General features: G+C 37.6%; 1 protein-coding gene across 1 annotated transcript; it reads left to right on the top strand.

The window, feature by feature from the left end:
* Positions 1–234: 234 nt before the first annotated feature.
* LOC108402955 (olfactory receptor 52D1-like) lies at positions 235–1179 on the top strand. The gene has a single exon (XM_037000969.2). The coding sequence runs from the start codon at positions 235–237 to the stop codon at positions 1177–1179; it is 945 nt and encodes a 314-aa protein (XP_036856864.2).
* Positions 1180–15312: the final 14133 nt, after the last annotated feature.

Genomic DNA, 15312 nt, shown 5'->3' with positions numbered 1-15312 from the left:
TTCGTGAGACTCATGAGTTGATTTGCTATAAATACCCCATGCCTGGTTGTGTAGTTTTCACCTAGTATTACTAAGGTTTTTTTCACTCTGACTCACAACCTTCTAATGTGATGTCTTGGGATCTTCCAGATTTGTTTTTACTTTGTTGCCAGATTTGGTTGTGATGATCTTGGCAGAATATTTTTGCTCTACAAAGGACAATTCCATCCACAAAACACAGACCACAGTAGCACAATGGGACCAGCTAACAAATCTCAAATATCTTCAAATAACTTCTCGCTGTTGGGCATCCCAGGACTAGAGCACCTGCACGTCTGGATCGGGATTCCCTTCTGCTCCATGTACCTGGTGGCTGTGGTGGGGAACGTGACCATCCTGGCGGTGGTGAGGACAGAACGCAGCCTCCATGAGCCTATGTTCCTCTTCCTGTGCATGCTCTCAGTCACAGACCTGGTCCTCTCCACATCTACACTGCCCCGCATGCTCTGTCTCTTCTGGCTTGGAGCCCGTGACATTGCTTTTGATGCCTGCTTGGCCCAGATGTTCTTCATCCATAGCTTTACTGCTATGGAATCAGGCTTCTTTTTGGCCATGGCCATTGACCGTTATGTGGCCATTTGTCATCCACTGCGCCATACCACCATTCTCACTCATGCTCGCATTGCCAAAATGGGAGCTTCTGTGGTACTTCGGGGAGTGGCCTTCTTTTCCCCACATCCCATTCTCCTCAGGCAGCTGCCCTACTGCAGGACTCGAATCATTGCGCACACCTACTGTGAGTTCATGGCTGTGGTGAAGCTTGCGTGTGTGGACACAGGAGCCACCAAGCGTTACAGTCTCAGTGTGGCCTCTGTCATCGGTTCCTGTGATGGCTTTTTCATTGTTATTTCTTATGTCCTAATACTCCGTGCAGTCTTTCATCTTCCATCACGGGAAGCAAGTTTTAAAGCTCTGGGCACATGTGGCTCTCACATCTGTGTCATCCTTGTTTTCTACTCCACAGCTGTCTTTACCTTCCTGACTCATCGCTTTGGTCACAATGTGGTGCCCCAAATTCACATATTCATTGCTAATATGTACCTTCTGGTACCACCTTTTCTTAACCCCATTGTTTATGGTATTAGGACCAAGAAAATTCGAGACTATGTCCTTAGTTCTCTAAAGGTAAAGGCTGCTTGACTATGCTGAAATTGTTTACAGAGATGGTATCAGAATAGGAAGAGAGGTGTGCAAATAACTGATCCCTTTCTCATAACTGACATGAAATGTTCTCATACTGAAATCAGACATTTTATCAGACTTTAATGAGAAGAGAAATCATACATAGCAAAAATTCCCCAATTCTAATTAAACTATAAGGCATAATATATTTTGTGTGCACTTGGATTTTAAGGAGTTTCTTTAGAACTTGATGGATTAGAAATGGATCCCCTTCTGTTCCTTGTGGCTACTGATCTTCTGTGGTGGTACTGGAATTAATAGCTTATTTTCAAGTAGTAAATGATTGAAAAAGGAAAGAAACCCATGCTAACCTCAAAAAAATCTAAATGAAATATTTGCAACAGAAATATTAATGTTGACTGTTAATATTCCACAGAAGAAGCAATAAAGCAGGGTTGATGTCCACTGAATGCAGTAAATATATGCTGTATTCACAAGAATTGACACACAGAAGAAGTTCTCAAACAGAAATGAGGAGAAGTTTAACAACGTAATAAACAAGTCCACAGAGTTTTAAACATTGCATTGCTCATAGAATATTCTCTCTCCACAAAGAATAACTTGTACCTGCTCTTGTTTTGTTACCTGAACTACCTTGGGATCTCTTTGAACCTTCATCACAGAATATCCTGAAAACAAAAATAACTTTTTGCTTGATGCTACATCCTTAGGAGTTTGCTCAGAGCTAAGGCAAACCCACTGACCTAGATTCAGATACACTGGTCTTCAGAAATCACATGCCCTTATTAAAGGAGAAAGTCTATTATTACACATACCTCAACATTTTTAGTGATTATGCTATTAGTGACACTGATAATGAAATTATTAAAAGGAATATGAATATTTTATTGGAAGAAATCTAGAATATTTCCTCTTTAAAATATATGTCTCTTTCCTTCACTTCTTGGCTTGTACAAAATGCAAATTACTCCAGAGGCACTCAACAAATACATGCTGAATTTCATTGAACTAATCTTCTCTTTTTTGTGATTTACTATCTGTAAAGTTCTATTTGTACCTTCTTTTTTTTTCTTACTAATTTCCTTCTGTGTAGTCTGTTACCGTCTTAGAGGTAAATATCTGGGCTGTTTCTTTCCATTCCTCTTCCATAGACTATTACAAACCATTGTTCAAGCTTTTATCATTTCCCAGTAGGGCCATTTCAATAGTTTTCACTGATATTTTCAAAAGCATTAGCTTGTAATTACTATGTTCAATGCATCCTCCACATTGAGATAATAATTACCCTGCTAGAAATTGAAAACAAAAATCAAAACCCAAAAAAACCTTGATTGAGTCAGACCCATGCAAACTCTAGGATGGCAAAGCAAAGCTTTATGATTATCATTGTATATCCCTTGCACTCATTGTCCTATCCTTGAGGACAACCACCCTCATTAAAATAATAGGTCACTTCATATCCTCCTGATTTTTCTTAGAATGTTCCTCTCTGCCCCATCTTTTTTTTTCGCTACCTGGAAAGATTATGCTTTAAGATAGAGCTCTTGTTTAAACTCCCCCAACTTACCAAAACGGTTTTTATTTCCTCAAGTCAAACTAACTAAAAATTATCCCTATCACTGTTGTTAGAAATGTCATGATATGTTGTAATTAACTCTTAATATGCTTTCTGCCAATTAAACTCTTACCACACATAGAGGTTAAGTGCACTGGCACAAGTCAGAGTTCTGGGCTCATCATTCATCTCTGTCACTTACCAGTTTTGTGCACCCAGGCAAGCTGATGAAACTTCTGGGCCTTATAACAAAATAGGATGGGGATTGTAGGATTTCCCTCCCCATAGAGTTTTAAGGATTAAATGGGTGAAAGTTTATAAGGCCCTTATGCTCTTGCCACACAGTAAGCCTTTAATAAAAATGTTAATTCACATTGTGGATCATCATAACAAGTATAGTTTTGTGTATTTATTATATGCCAGACTTTGTATGACATGTTTATATACATGTAAATGTATACACATATGTAACTTAAATTACATAATTATATGACCAGATTGTTGGACTGACTTTACAGTTGGGGAATTTAGACTCAGAGAGATTAAATAATTTGGTCAGTGTCACATATTGGTTAAGTGGTGCAGTCTCTATTTAAATAAACGTGAAAGAACTTAATTCCATGTTTAAAGACAATCCTCAATTTCCTTTTTATCCCTAACATCTCCTAGTGTCCTCCAAACATGTGTGTTCAATGAATGTTTCTCAAGGAATAAGTGAAGCCATAAGATGTTTGAAATCATGTGTCATGTTCTTTAGAACTCCTGACATTGTGATAGTTATAATTAAGTTACATGAATTAAAACCATAAGTTTCAATGATCTTTTTGTAAGATAATGGAGAAGAATGACAATGGCAGTTGGGATGGCTCTCTCCCAGTCTAAAAAAAAGACAACTAGAGAAATCTAAACTTTGGGACTGTTGCCATTATGGTGAATTTTCCCTACAGATAACTTGTTAAGTCTGAACCTTCTCACTATATATATATATATATATATGTTTATATATATATATATTATTTAGAATCCCATGAATCATGGAATTTAATTATAATGTATTCCCTGACAAGTATCAGGGTTGTTCATATGTTAAGTCTGGAAATATGAGCTAACAAGTTAACACTTAAAAGATATCTAAATGAGTCTCAGATTGGGAATGTTTAACAATAACAACCACAAAATTAAATCTTCAATAATGGTGCACTGAATTCCAGTCAAGGGAGAGAGGATATCAGCTTATTCATATGTTCATACAACAAAAAATTTATTTATGAAGTGGCTAAAATGTGCCAGATTATGCTAGATTCAGAGAAGTGAGCAAAGGAGAAGTCCTTGTCTCAGGGAGTTTACATTCTGGTGGAGGTGAAAATAATCAAGTGATGCTCAAACACATAGTTTCTATAAGGGCACATAACAAGGGTTTTGATCTGGTTTAGGAGAATCAAGGAAAGCATCCTTTAAATGGCATTTATTCCAACACTGAATGAGAATTAACTTGCTGGAAAGAAAGAGGGGTCATGAAATGAGGAGGGGTGATATTACAGGGAGAGAGAACAGGATGTGTGATGGTGTGTGGATCTTAAGATAGGATGTGGTGTCATACATTTGAAGAATTGAAGGACATCCCTTTGGTGGGCTGGAATATAGAATGAAGTGAAGAGTGGCTGATTAAGGTTGGGATGGTAGCATGCAGGGGTGGGTAGGGGATGCTAAGGACTTTCAGTTTTATCCTAAAAATGAGAAAGACAATGAAGATTTTATGCACAGATGTGACATGGTCAGGTTTAATGTTCTCAAAATATCATTGTGACTGCAATGGAGAAAATGGGTTGAAACAAAAAATGGAAGAAATGAATGCAGAAAACCTTTTAGGAGGTTCTTCTACAAGACAAATGATAAAATAACTTGATCCAGGTTGGTAACAATCATGATGGAAATAATTACATTGATTAGAGAAGCCTGAATATACTTTAAGCTGTAAGACATGACTAAATAAAGACTTTCACAAGCTCACAGGTTGACTTTGCAATTACATTCTAGGCCCAGAGTCTAGAGTATATGATTGATGGAAAGCCTGTGTGTGATTGGTGCATTTATTCATATAAAAATATTTGAAGACCAGTGGAGCCAAGATGGCAGCGTGAGTAGAGCAGCGGAAATCTCCTCCCCAAACCACATATATTTATGAAAATATAACAAAGACAACTCTTCCTAGAATAGAGACCAGAGGACACAGGACAACATCCAGAACACATCCACACCTGCGAGAACTCAGCACCTGGTGAAGGGGGTAAGATACAAGCCCTGGCCCAGCGGGACCTGAGCGCCACTCCCTCCAGCTCCCAGCGGGAGGAGAAGAGTCAGCAGGGAGGGAGAGGGAGCCCAGGACTGCTGAAAACCCAGCCCCAGCCTACTGGACCAGAGCGCAGACACAGTGCATGCGTGGGGTCCTGGATACTAGGGAAAAGGGGGAGGAAGACCCGTGAGTGGGTCCCTGAGGCCAGCGCCATAGAACAAAGAAAAGCAAATGGCTTTTTCTTTGTTGTTGTTGTTGTTTTGTTTTGGCGAGTGCTTTTTGGAAGTCTTAAAGGGACAGGGCAGGACACTTAGTCCAGAGGCAGGGAATCTGGGGATCTCTGGGCACTCCATCCCCCTGGGCAGCAGGGAGCATGGAGGCCCCTCACAGAGATAAATAGCTTCCTGGCCGCTCCCCCTCCAACTTGGCTCCAACATTTTGGAGCAGGAGGCCAAGTCAGGTCATGCCCACAGCAACAGTGGAGATAAACTCCTTAGCAGCTGGGCAGGAATCAGAAGCCCTGTCTGCACACAGCTGCCCAGCACAAGCCACTAGAGGTCATTGTTCTCCCAGGAGAGGGAGGCCACAAACCAACAAGAAGGGAAGTTCTTCCAGCCGTCAATCGTCCCAGCTCTGCAAACTATTTCTATCACCATGAAAAGGCAAAATTGCAGGCAAACCAAGATCACAGAGACAACACCAGAGAAGGAGACAGACCTAACCAGTCCTCCTGAAAAATAATTCAAAATAAAAATCATAAACATGCTGACGGAGATGCAGAGAAATATGCAAGAGCAATGGGATGAGGTCTGGATGGAGATCACAGATGCCAGGAAGGAGATTACAGAAGTGAAACAAACTCTGGAAGGATTTAAAAGCAGAATGGATAAGATTCAAGAGGCCATTGATGGACTAGAAAGCAGAGAACAGGAACACATAGAAGCTGACATAGAGAGAGATAAAAGGATCTCCAGGAATGAAACAATATGAAGAGAACTGTGTGACCAATTCAAAAGGGACAATATCTATATTATAGGGGTACAGAAGAAGAAGAGAGAGAAAAAGGGATAGAAAGTGTCTTTGAAGAAATAATTGCTGAAAACTTCCCCAAACTGGGGGTGGAAATAATCAAACAGACCATGGAAATACACAGAACTCCCAACAGAAAGGACCCAAGAAGGAAAGCACCAAGAAACATAATAATTAAAATGGCAAAGATCAAGGACATGGAAAGAGTTTTAAAGGCAGCTAAAGGGAAAAAGGTCACCTATAAAGGAAAACCCATCAGGCTATCATCAGACTTCTCAACAGAAATCTTACAGGCCAGAAGAGAATGGCATGATATATTTAATGCAATGAAACAGAGAGCCTTGAACCAAGGATACTGTATCCAGCACGACTATCATTTAAATATGATGGTGGGATTAAACAATTCCCAGACAAGCAAAAGCTGAGGGAATTTGGGTCCCACAAAACACCTCTACAGGGCATCTTACAGGGACTGCTTCAGATGGGAGCACTCCTAAAAAGAGCACAGAACAAAACACAACATATGAAGAATGGAGGAGGAGGAATAAGAAGGGAGAAAAGAAAAGAATCTCCAGACAGTGTATACAACAGCTTAATAAGCGAGCTAAGTTAGGCAGTAAGATACTAAAGAGGCTAACCTTGAACCTTTGGTAACCATGAATTTAAAGCCTGCAATGGCAATAAGTACATATCTTTCAATAGTCACCCTAAATGTAAATGGACTGAATGCACCAATCAAAAGACACAGAGTAATAGAATGGATAAAAAAGCAAGACGCATCTATACACTGTTTACAAGAAACTCACCGCAAACCCAAAGACGCATACAGACTAAAAGTCAAGGGATGGAAAAACATATTTCAGGCAAACAACAGTGAGAAGAAAGCAGGGGTTGAAGTACTAATATCGGACAAAATAGATTTCAAAACAAAGAAAGTAACAAGAGATAAAGAAGGACACTACATAATGATAAAGGGCTCAGTCCAACAAGAGGACATAACCATTCTAAGTATATATGCACCCAACACAGGAGCACCAGCATATGTGAAACAAATACTAACAGAACTAAAGGGGGAAATAGACTGCAATGCATTTATTTTAGGAGACTTCAACACACCACTCACCCCAAAGAATAGATCCACTGGGCTGAAAATAAGTAAGGACACAGAGGCACTGAGCAACACACTAGAACAGATGGACCTAATACACATCTATAGAAGTCTACATCCAAAAGCAACAGGATATACATTCTTCTCAAGTGCACATGGAACATTCTCCAGAATAGACAACATGCTAGCCCACAAAAAGAGCTTCAGTAAATTCCAGAATATTGAAATTCTACCAACCAATTTTTCAGACCACAAAGGTATAAAAGTAGAAATAAATTCTACAAAGAAAGCAATAAGGCTCACAAACACATGGAGGCTTAACAACATGCTCCTAAATAATCAATGGATCAATGAACAGATCAAAATAGAGATCAAGGAATATATAGAAAAAATGACAACAATAACACAAAGCCCCAGCTTCTGTGGGATGCAGCGAAAACAGTCCTAAGAGGAAAGTATATAGCAATCCAGGCACACTTGAAGAAGGAAGAACAATCCCAAATGAATAGTCTAACATCACCATTATCAAAATTGGAAAAAGAAGAACAAATGAGGCCTAAAGTCAGCAGAATGAGGGACATAATAAAGATCAGAGAAGAAATAAACAAAATTGAGAAGAATAAAACAATAGCAAAAGTCAACGAAACCAAGAGCTGTTTCTTTGAGAAAATAAACAAAATAGATAAGCCTCTAGCCAAACTTATTAAGAGAAAAAGATAATCAATACAAATCAACAGAATCAGAAATGAGAACAGAAAAATCATGACAGACTCCACAGAAATACAAAGAATTATTAAAGACCACTATGAAAACCTATATGCCAACAAGCTGGAAAACCTAGAAGAAATGGACAACTTCCTAGAAAAATACAACCTAACAAGACTGACCAAGGAAGAAACACAAAAGTTAAACAAACCAATTACGAGCAAAGAAATTGAAATGGTAATTAAAAAACTACCCAAGAACAAAATCCCTGGGCCGGATGTATTTATCTCAGAATTTTATCAGACACACAGAGAAGACATAATACCTATTCTCCTTAAAGTTTTCCAAAAAATAGAAGAGGGGGGAAAGCTTCCAAACTCATTCTATGAAGCCAACATCACCTTAATATCAAAACCAGGCAAAGACCCCACCAAAAAAGAAAGTTACAGACCAATATCCCTGATGAATGTAGATGCAAAAATACTCCATAAAATATTAGCAAACCTAATTCAAAAATATATCAAAAGAATCGTACACCATGACCAAGTGGGATTCATCCCAGGGATGCAAGGATGGTACAACATTCGAAAATCCATCAACATCATCCACCACACCAACAAAAAGAGAGACAAAAACCACATGACCATCTCCATAGATGCTGAAAAAGCATTTGACAAAATTCAACATCCATTCATGATAAAAACTCTCAGCAAAATGGGAATAGAGGGCAAGTACCTCAACATAATAAAGACCATATATGATAAACCCACAGCCAGCATTATACTGAACAGCAAGAAGCTGAAAGCTTTTCCTCTGAGATCGGGAACCAGACAGGGATGCCCACTCTCCCCACTGTTATTTCACATAGTACTGGCTGTTTGATTCACAGCAATCAGACAAAACAAAGAAATACAAGGAATCTAGATTGGTAAAGAAGACATCAAACTGTCACTATTTGCAGATGACATGATATTGTACATAAAAATCCCTAAAGGCTCCACTCCAAAACTACTAGAACTGATATCGGAATACAGCAAAGTTTCAGGATACAAAATTAACACACAGAAATCTGTGGCTTACCTATACACTAACAATGAACCAACAGAAAGAGAAACCAGGAAAACAATTCCATTCACAATTGCATCAGAAAGAATAAAATACCTAGGAATAAACCTAACCAAGGAAGTGAAAGACCTATACCCTGAAAACTACAAGACACTCTTAAGAGGAATTAAAGAGGTCACCAACAAATGGAAACTCATCCCATGCTCCTGGCTAGGAAGAATTAATATTGTCAAAATGGCCATCCTGCCCAAAGCAATATACAGATTAAATGCAATCCCTACCAAATTACCAACAGCATTCTTCAATGAACTGGAATAAATAGTTCAAAAATTCACATGGAACTGTCAAAGACTCTGAAGAGCCAACGCAATCCTGAGATGGAAGAACAAAGTGGGGGGTATCTCACTCACCAACTTCAAGCTCTACTACAAAGCCACAGTAATCAAGACAATTTGGTACTGGCACAAGAACAGAGCCACAGACCAGTGGAACAGAATAGAGACTCCAGACATTAACCCTAACATATATAGCCAATTAATATTTGATAAAGGAGCCATGGACATACATTGGGGAAATGACAGTCTCTTCAGTAGATAGTGCTGGCAAAACTGAACAGCTACATGTAAGAGAATGAAACTGGATCACTGTCTAACCCCATACACAATAGTAAACTCCAAATGGATCAAAGACCTGAATGTAAGTCATGAAACGATAAAACTCTTAGAAAAAAACATAGGCAAAAACCTCTTAGACATAAACATGAATGACCTCTTCTTGAACATATCTCCCCGGGCAAGGAAAACAACAGCAAAAATGAACAAGTGGGACCATATTAAGCTGAAAAGCTTCTGTACAGCAAAAGAGACCATCAATAGAACAAAAAGTTACCCTACAGTATGGGAGAATATATTTGTAAATGACAGATCCGATAAAGGCTTGACGTCCAAAATATATAAAGAGCTCACCCACCTCAACAAACAAAAAACAAATAATTCAATTAACAAATGGCAGAGGAACTGAAGAGACAGTTCTCCAAAAAAGAAACACAGATGGCCAACAGACACATGAAAAGATGCTCCACATTGCTAATTATCAGAGAAATGCAAATTAAAACCACAATGAGGTATCACCTCACACCAGTAAGAATGGGTACCATCCAAAAGACAAACAAACAACAATAGTTGGCGAGGTTGTGGAGAAAGGGGAACACTCCTACACTGCTGGTGGGAATGTATATTAGTTCAACCATTGTGTAAAGCAGCATGGAGGTTCCTCAAAATGCTCAAAATAGACTTACCATTTGGCCCAAGAATACCACTCCTAGGAATTTACCCTAAGAACGCAGCACTCAAGTTTGAAAAAGACAGATGCACCCCTATGTTTATTGCAGCACTATTTACAATAGCCAAGAATTGGAAGCAACCTAAGTGTCCATCAGTAGATGAATGGATAAAGAAGATGTGGTACATATACAGAATGGAATATTACTCAGTCATAAGAAGAAAACAAATCCTACCATTTGCAACAACATGAATGGAGCTAGAGGGTATTATGCTCAGTGAAATAAGCAAAGCGGAGAAAGAGAAATACCAAATGATTTCAGTCATCTGTGGAGTATAAGAACAAAGGAAAAATTGAAGGAACAAAACAGCAGCAGAATCACAGAACCCAAGAATGGACTAACAGGTACTAAAGGGAAAGGGACTGGGGAGGATGGATGGGTAAGGAGGAATAAGGGGGGGGAAGAAGAAAGAGGGTATTATCATTAGCATGCATAATGGGGGGTGTGGGAGAAAGGGGAGGGCTGTACAACACAGAGAAGACAAGTAGTGATTCTACAACATTTTGCTATGCTGATGGGCAGTGACGGTAAAGGGGTTTGTGGGGGGGACCTGGTGTAGGGGAGAGCCTAGTAAACATAATATTCTTCATGTAATTGTAGATTAATGATAACAAAAAAAAAAAGGAAAGAAAAGGGGGATTACTCCTTGATAGGATAATACTAACTGTTAATCAATGATTAAAGCATGCTTTAAATATCCTTAATTTTGATCATTTAAAGGGTGTCAGATGATCAGCTATGGAAGTAAATTTTTCTGATAATAATCCTCTCTCTTAAAAAATAAAAATAAAACAGCAGTTCCTGTGTGGTGATGTCCAATAAGTTCTTCACAGTCATATAAGTGGCATATCAAAGTTAGGGCAAAGGGTTTGTTTGTATTTATACAGAGGATCAAAGCCTAATTTGGCTACCCAGAAAATGAATTAAGATACGATATGAAGAAGAACTTCCAACATCAACATTCTCTGGAAGAGTCATTCCAGAAGATGAACATCAAAAAACTTCAACAAAGATCCTGGTGCTGTTGCAGTTGTAGCTGCATTTATCCCACTGGTTCCTGGACTTGCCATTGGAATGAAGACGGAGATATCTAAACTGGCCTGTGCATACGGTAAAACAACAAATTTGACTGGATCTATACTGTCGGAATTCAACCAAGAATTAGGAGAAGTGCAAGTTGCAGCGCTCCAAAATCTTGCGACTACAGACTACCTACTGTTAAAAGAACATATGGGATGTGAACAGTTCCCAGGAATGTGTTGTTTTAATTTGTCTGATTTTTCTCAAACTATTCAAATTCAGTTAGACAATATCCGTCATATCATTGATAAGTTTTCACAAATGCCTAGGGTGCCTAACTGGTTTTTTTGGTTTCACTGGAGATGGCTCGTAATTGTAGGTCTGCTTTGGTTATGTAGCTGTATTCCTTTTATGTTAATGTGTGTATGCAATTTAATTAGTAGTTTAAAACCTATACATGCTTATGTTACTCTACAAGAAGATATGTCAAAGAAATAATCAATCTTCCCATGTTTTCTTCCATCTGCTACTTCTATAGCTTTTCTTCTTTCTTTCTAATTACAACCCTTAAGTAGAATTCATGCCTCATAACGAAATTAACGAGTATCGTAATTCTTCCAAGTGGTAAACATACCTCAAGACAAATGCTGGGCATAAAAGCCACAGGGCATAAATCTACAAAGAAGTAAAAAGCTAACCTTTTCAAACAATATTGCTTCTCTCTCACTTACCAACTTTGCATTTCCCTGTATGGCCCCAGAAGATGACTGGTTAGCCAGAGACGGGTAAGATTCCTCAAGGGAGGAACAACCTAAGACAAGCACAGTCGCAGGGGGGCCATCAGGTGAGAAATTGGGGATCAACAGAGGTGAGGCTTAGAAGCCCCACCCCCCCTGTTTTGAGAGAAATCTTCTGCATCCGTGGATGTTTTGTTGCCCTTGTCTAGCTTGGATTAATACTTAGTCTACAGGCACACACCTGATCATCTACATTTGCCCTCTTACAGCACTAAACTATGTTTTCTACCTTTATCTTGCATCTACCTACCACTCCAGCATTTTAATAAAAATAAAAATAATAATAACAATAATAATAAGGGAGAAATGTGGGATTCACATATAAATCAAGTGTAAAAATCAAAGGAATATTCATATTTGACCTGATTGTTTATAGTTCATAATGCATGATCAAAACCGAAAGTTTCTGTGATATGACTGCCCTTGCACTGTTCACCATGTAAGAACTTATTCACTATGTAAGAACTTGTTCACCATGTAAGAACTTGTTCATTATGCTTCAGAAGATTGGAGACTGTTGAGAACTAGGCTTGGGGTTGATTAATGATTGTGCATTGAGTCCCCTATACAGAATTTTATTGTTGTTAACAACCATTTGATCAATAAATATGAGAGATGCCCTCTCAAAAAAATATTAATTATGAAATAGATTAGAAATAGAGATTCAGTTTCCTTATTAAAACAAAAAAAATTTTGAAGACCTACGGTTTCCAGTCACTGGAGGACTAATAGTGTACAAACAGAGGCCCAGTAATTCAGGATGTTACATTTGACAAACAATAAAATCGTTTTTAACAGTTTCTCCCCCTTTCAATTTAAGTTTCTGACTTCTGCCAAGAATCTCTCTGAAACCTAGTATTATGCAGTAGCCTTTTCTAGGGCTCTTCTCTTGCTCCTACTTTAGTCTTACCCCTCTGTTTCTTTTTATATGTCTTATTTATCAAACAATGCTCTTCATTTAGTCAATTAAGATTTTACTTAGTACATATATTTTTTCCAGTTTTTTGTGGATCCTAATTAAATCTAGGAAATCAAGATGCCTAATTTCAATTTAAGTTTTGCTTATGGAGACCCCTGCATCATTGGATATTACAACAGTTTAAACTATTGATTTTGAAGCAAACTATAGCAATGTGTATATAATTATAGTTGTGAGCACGTCTTCCTTCTATTACTCCAGGTGTTCTTTAATTTCATTCCTAAACGATTCCCTGTTCCTAACTACTCTCCCTAGAGGCCCTAAGCTATACCATTCCACCTCCTGCAACCCAACAACAGTTAGGTTAACAGTGCTTCTAAACATCTGCTCTTCACATATGCCATGCTCAATGAATTGCCTCTAGGATTTGTTCCCCAGGATATCTGAGCTACGTAAAGCACTTTGCTTAACAAAGAGGCCGCTATGGACCCATGAGGGCTCGGAGAAGCCACCATAAATCTTCCTCCAGCACAGACACTCCATCTTATTCTGGACATCAACAGATCTTCTCATTTCCTCCAGCCCCACTGAGACTGGATCCACTGCCCATCTACAGGTACTACTCTAGGAAAATAGAGAACAAAAAGGGAAGGAAAAGAATAGAAACCCCTGGGATGAAAAGTCTTGTAGGAAAAAGAGATTGTCAAATTTTTTAATCCAAATACCACAGTCACCAGCCCTTGTAAGGCCACAGCTGTGATCTACAATCTTTAGAATGCCCAGCCACATTCTTTAGAAAATAATAAGTTTATCTTTCTAAATTTAATATCTAAATTGATGTTCTCTTTTCTTCTAATTAATGTTGATATAGTTGTTGCTGGCATTTATTCCTGAGAGACAAACCTTTACCCTGTTGCTTAAAGCTCTAATAATATCTTACTATCTAATCATATCCGCATGTCACCACCACATTGTTAATTTTCATCCATGGCATTCTTGATAGATTAGCATTCAGTTTCTACATGAAAGCTCTCACTGACAGTGAGCTTCTGGTTTCACAGGACCATGTTTTATGTCTGAGTTTATGATAACATTTATTATCCTTATTGAACTATTTAAAAATATACTTTAAATTTTTTGACATTCTTTATTTGTCCAGGTTTCTATTTCTGTTGACACTAAATATTTTTTTCCCTCTAGTACATAATGAATCTAAAAATATCTGAGGACAAAATTACCAGGATCACCAGATAGTCCTCCTTATGGTGTCAATTCAAAACTCTTCATTACCCTAGTTTCAAGAAACAAACAAATCAAAAAGAGCATTATTTTTTGCATGTCTCACTTAAACTTTGTACTTCATAGAAAAAGAAGAAAATTTCAATTTCTAGAACACCAAAACATTCAGAGAATGAGTCAGAGAACTTTGCATGTTTTATATAATGTTGGCATTTAATAATGAATTTAATCCTCACAGCAAACTTTTAAAGATAAGACTCATCCCATTTTTGAGATGAGGAAATGACACTCAAAGTGTTAATAACTTGGTCAAATCATAAAATAAGTGGCAGGGTTGAGACTGTATCTGAGACGTGTTATCTCAAAGACCTTGTTGATTTTACTCAACAAGTTATCTCCTAAAATAACTGCCTTTCATTTAGCTATGGTGTGACTTCCACCACACACAGTTGATATATGAAATACTTAGATATCAATGATTTGATTTATGATGTATAAATGCTGCAGGAGTATTTTAGTAGGTATACCACTCTGTTTTGGATTCTTAAATATTTAGAGTAAATTAATTAGCAAAAAAGACAAATAATCAAGTTCATCAATAAGTAAAACAAAAAAAGGACACAATATTAATATTACTATGTTTTTATTTTTAAAGCAACTTTATGTTACATTTTTTCATCCTTTAAGTTTTCATTGAAACTCCTGTGGTTATCTTTTATAAATATTATATCGTTGGAAAGTTTCCAACAAAATGTGGAGTCTAAACCTTAAAGTGAAATTTAATTTCAACCATATTAATAACAAAAGTCTTATTCCTATATCTTATTTTTGTATTTATTATATACTTGTGTGGTTTCTACTTTTAATTTGTTTATTGACGATATTCTTTACACTGTAGCTTTCATCAAATAATTTGTAAATTTGTAAATATGCATTTTTATTCAAAATAGTTACATAGGTTAGAATACTTAGCAAATACAGTAGTCTTATTTCTATACAAATATGTATTACTATTTAACTCTAAACTGTGTTCCACATACAAAAACACATAAATATAC

The sequence above is a fragment of the Manis javanica genome, chromosome 11 (genome assembly GCF_040802235.1).
Source record: "Manis javanica isolate MJ-LG chromosome 11, MJ_LKY, whole genome shotgun sequence".
NCBI classification, from domain to species: Eukaryota; Metazoa; Chordata; class Mammalia; order Pholidota; family Manidae; genus Manis; species Manis javanica.
This window is presented reverse-complemented; position numbering and strand designations above follow the sequence as displayed.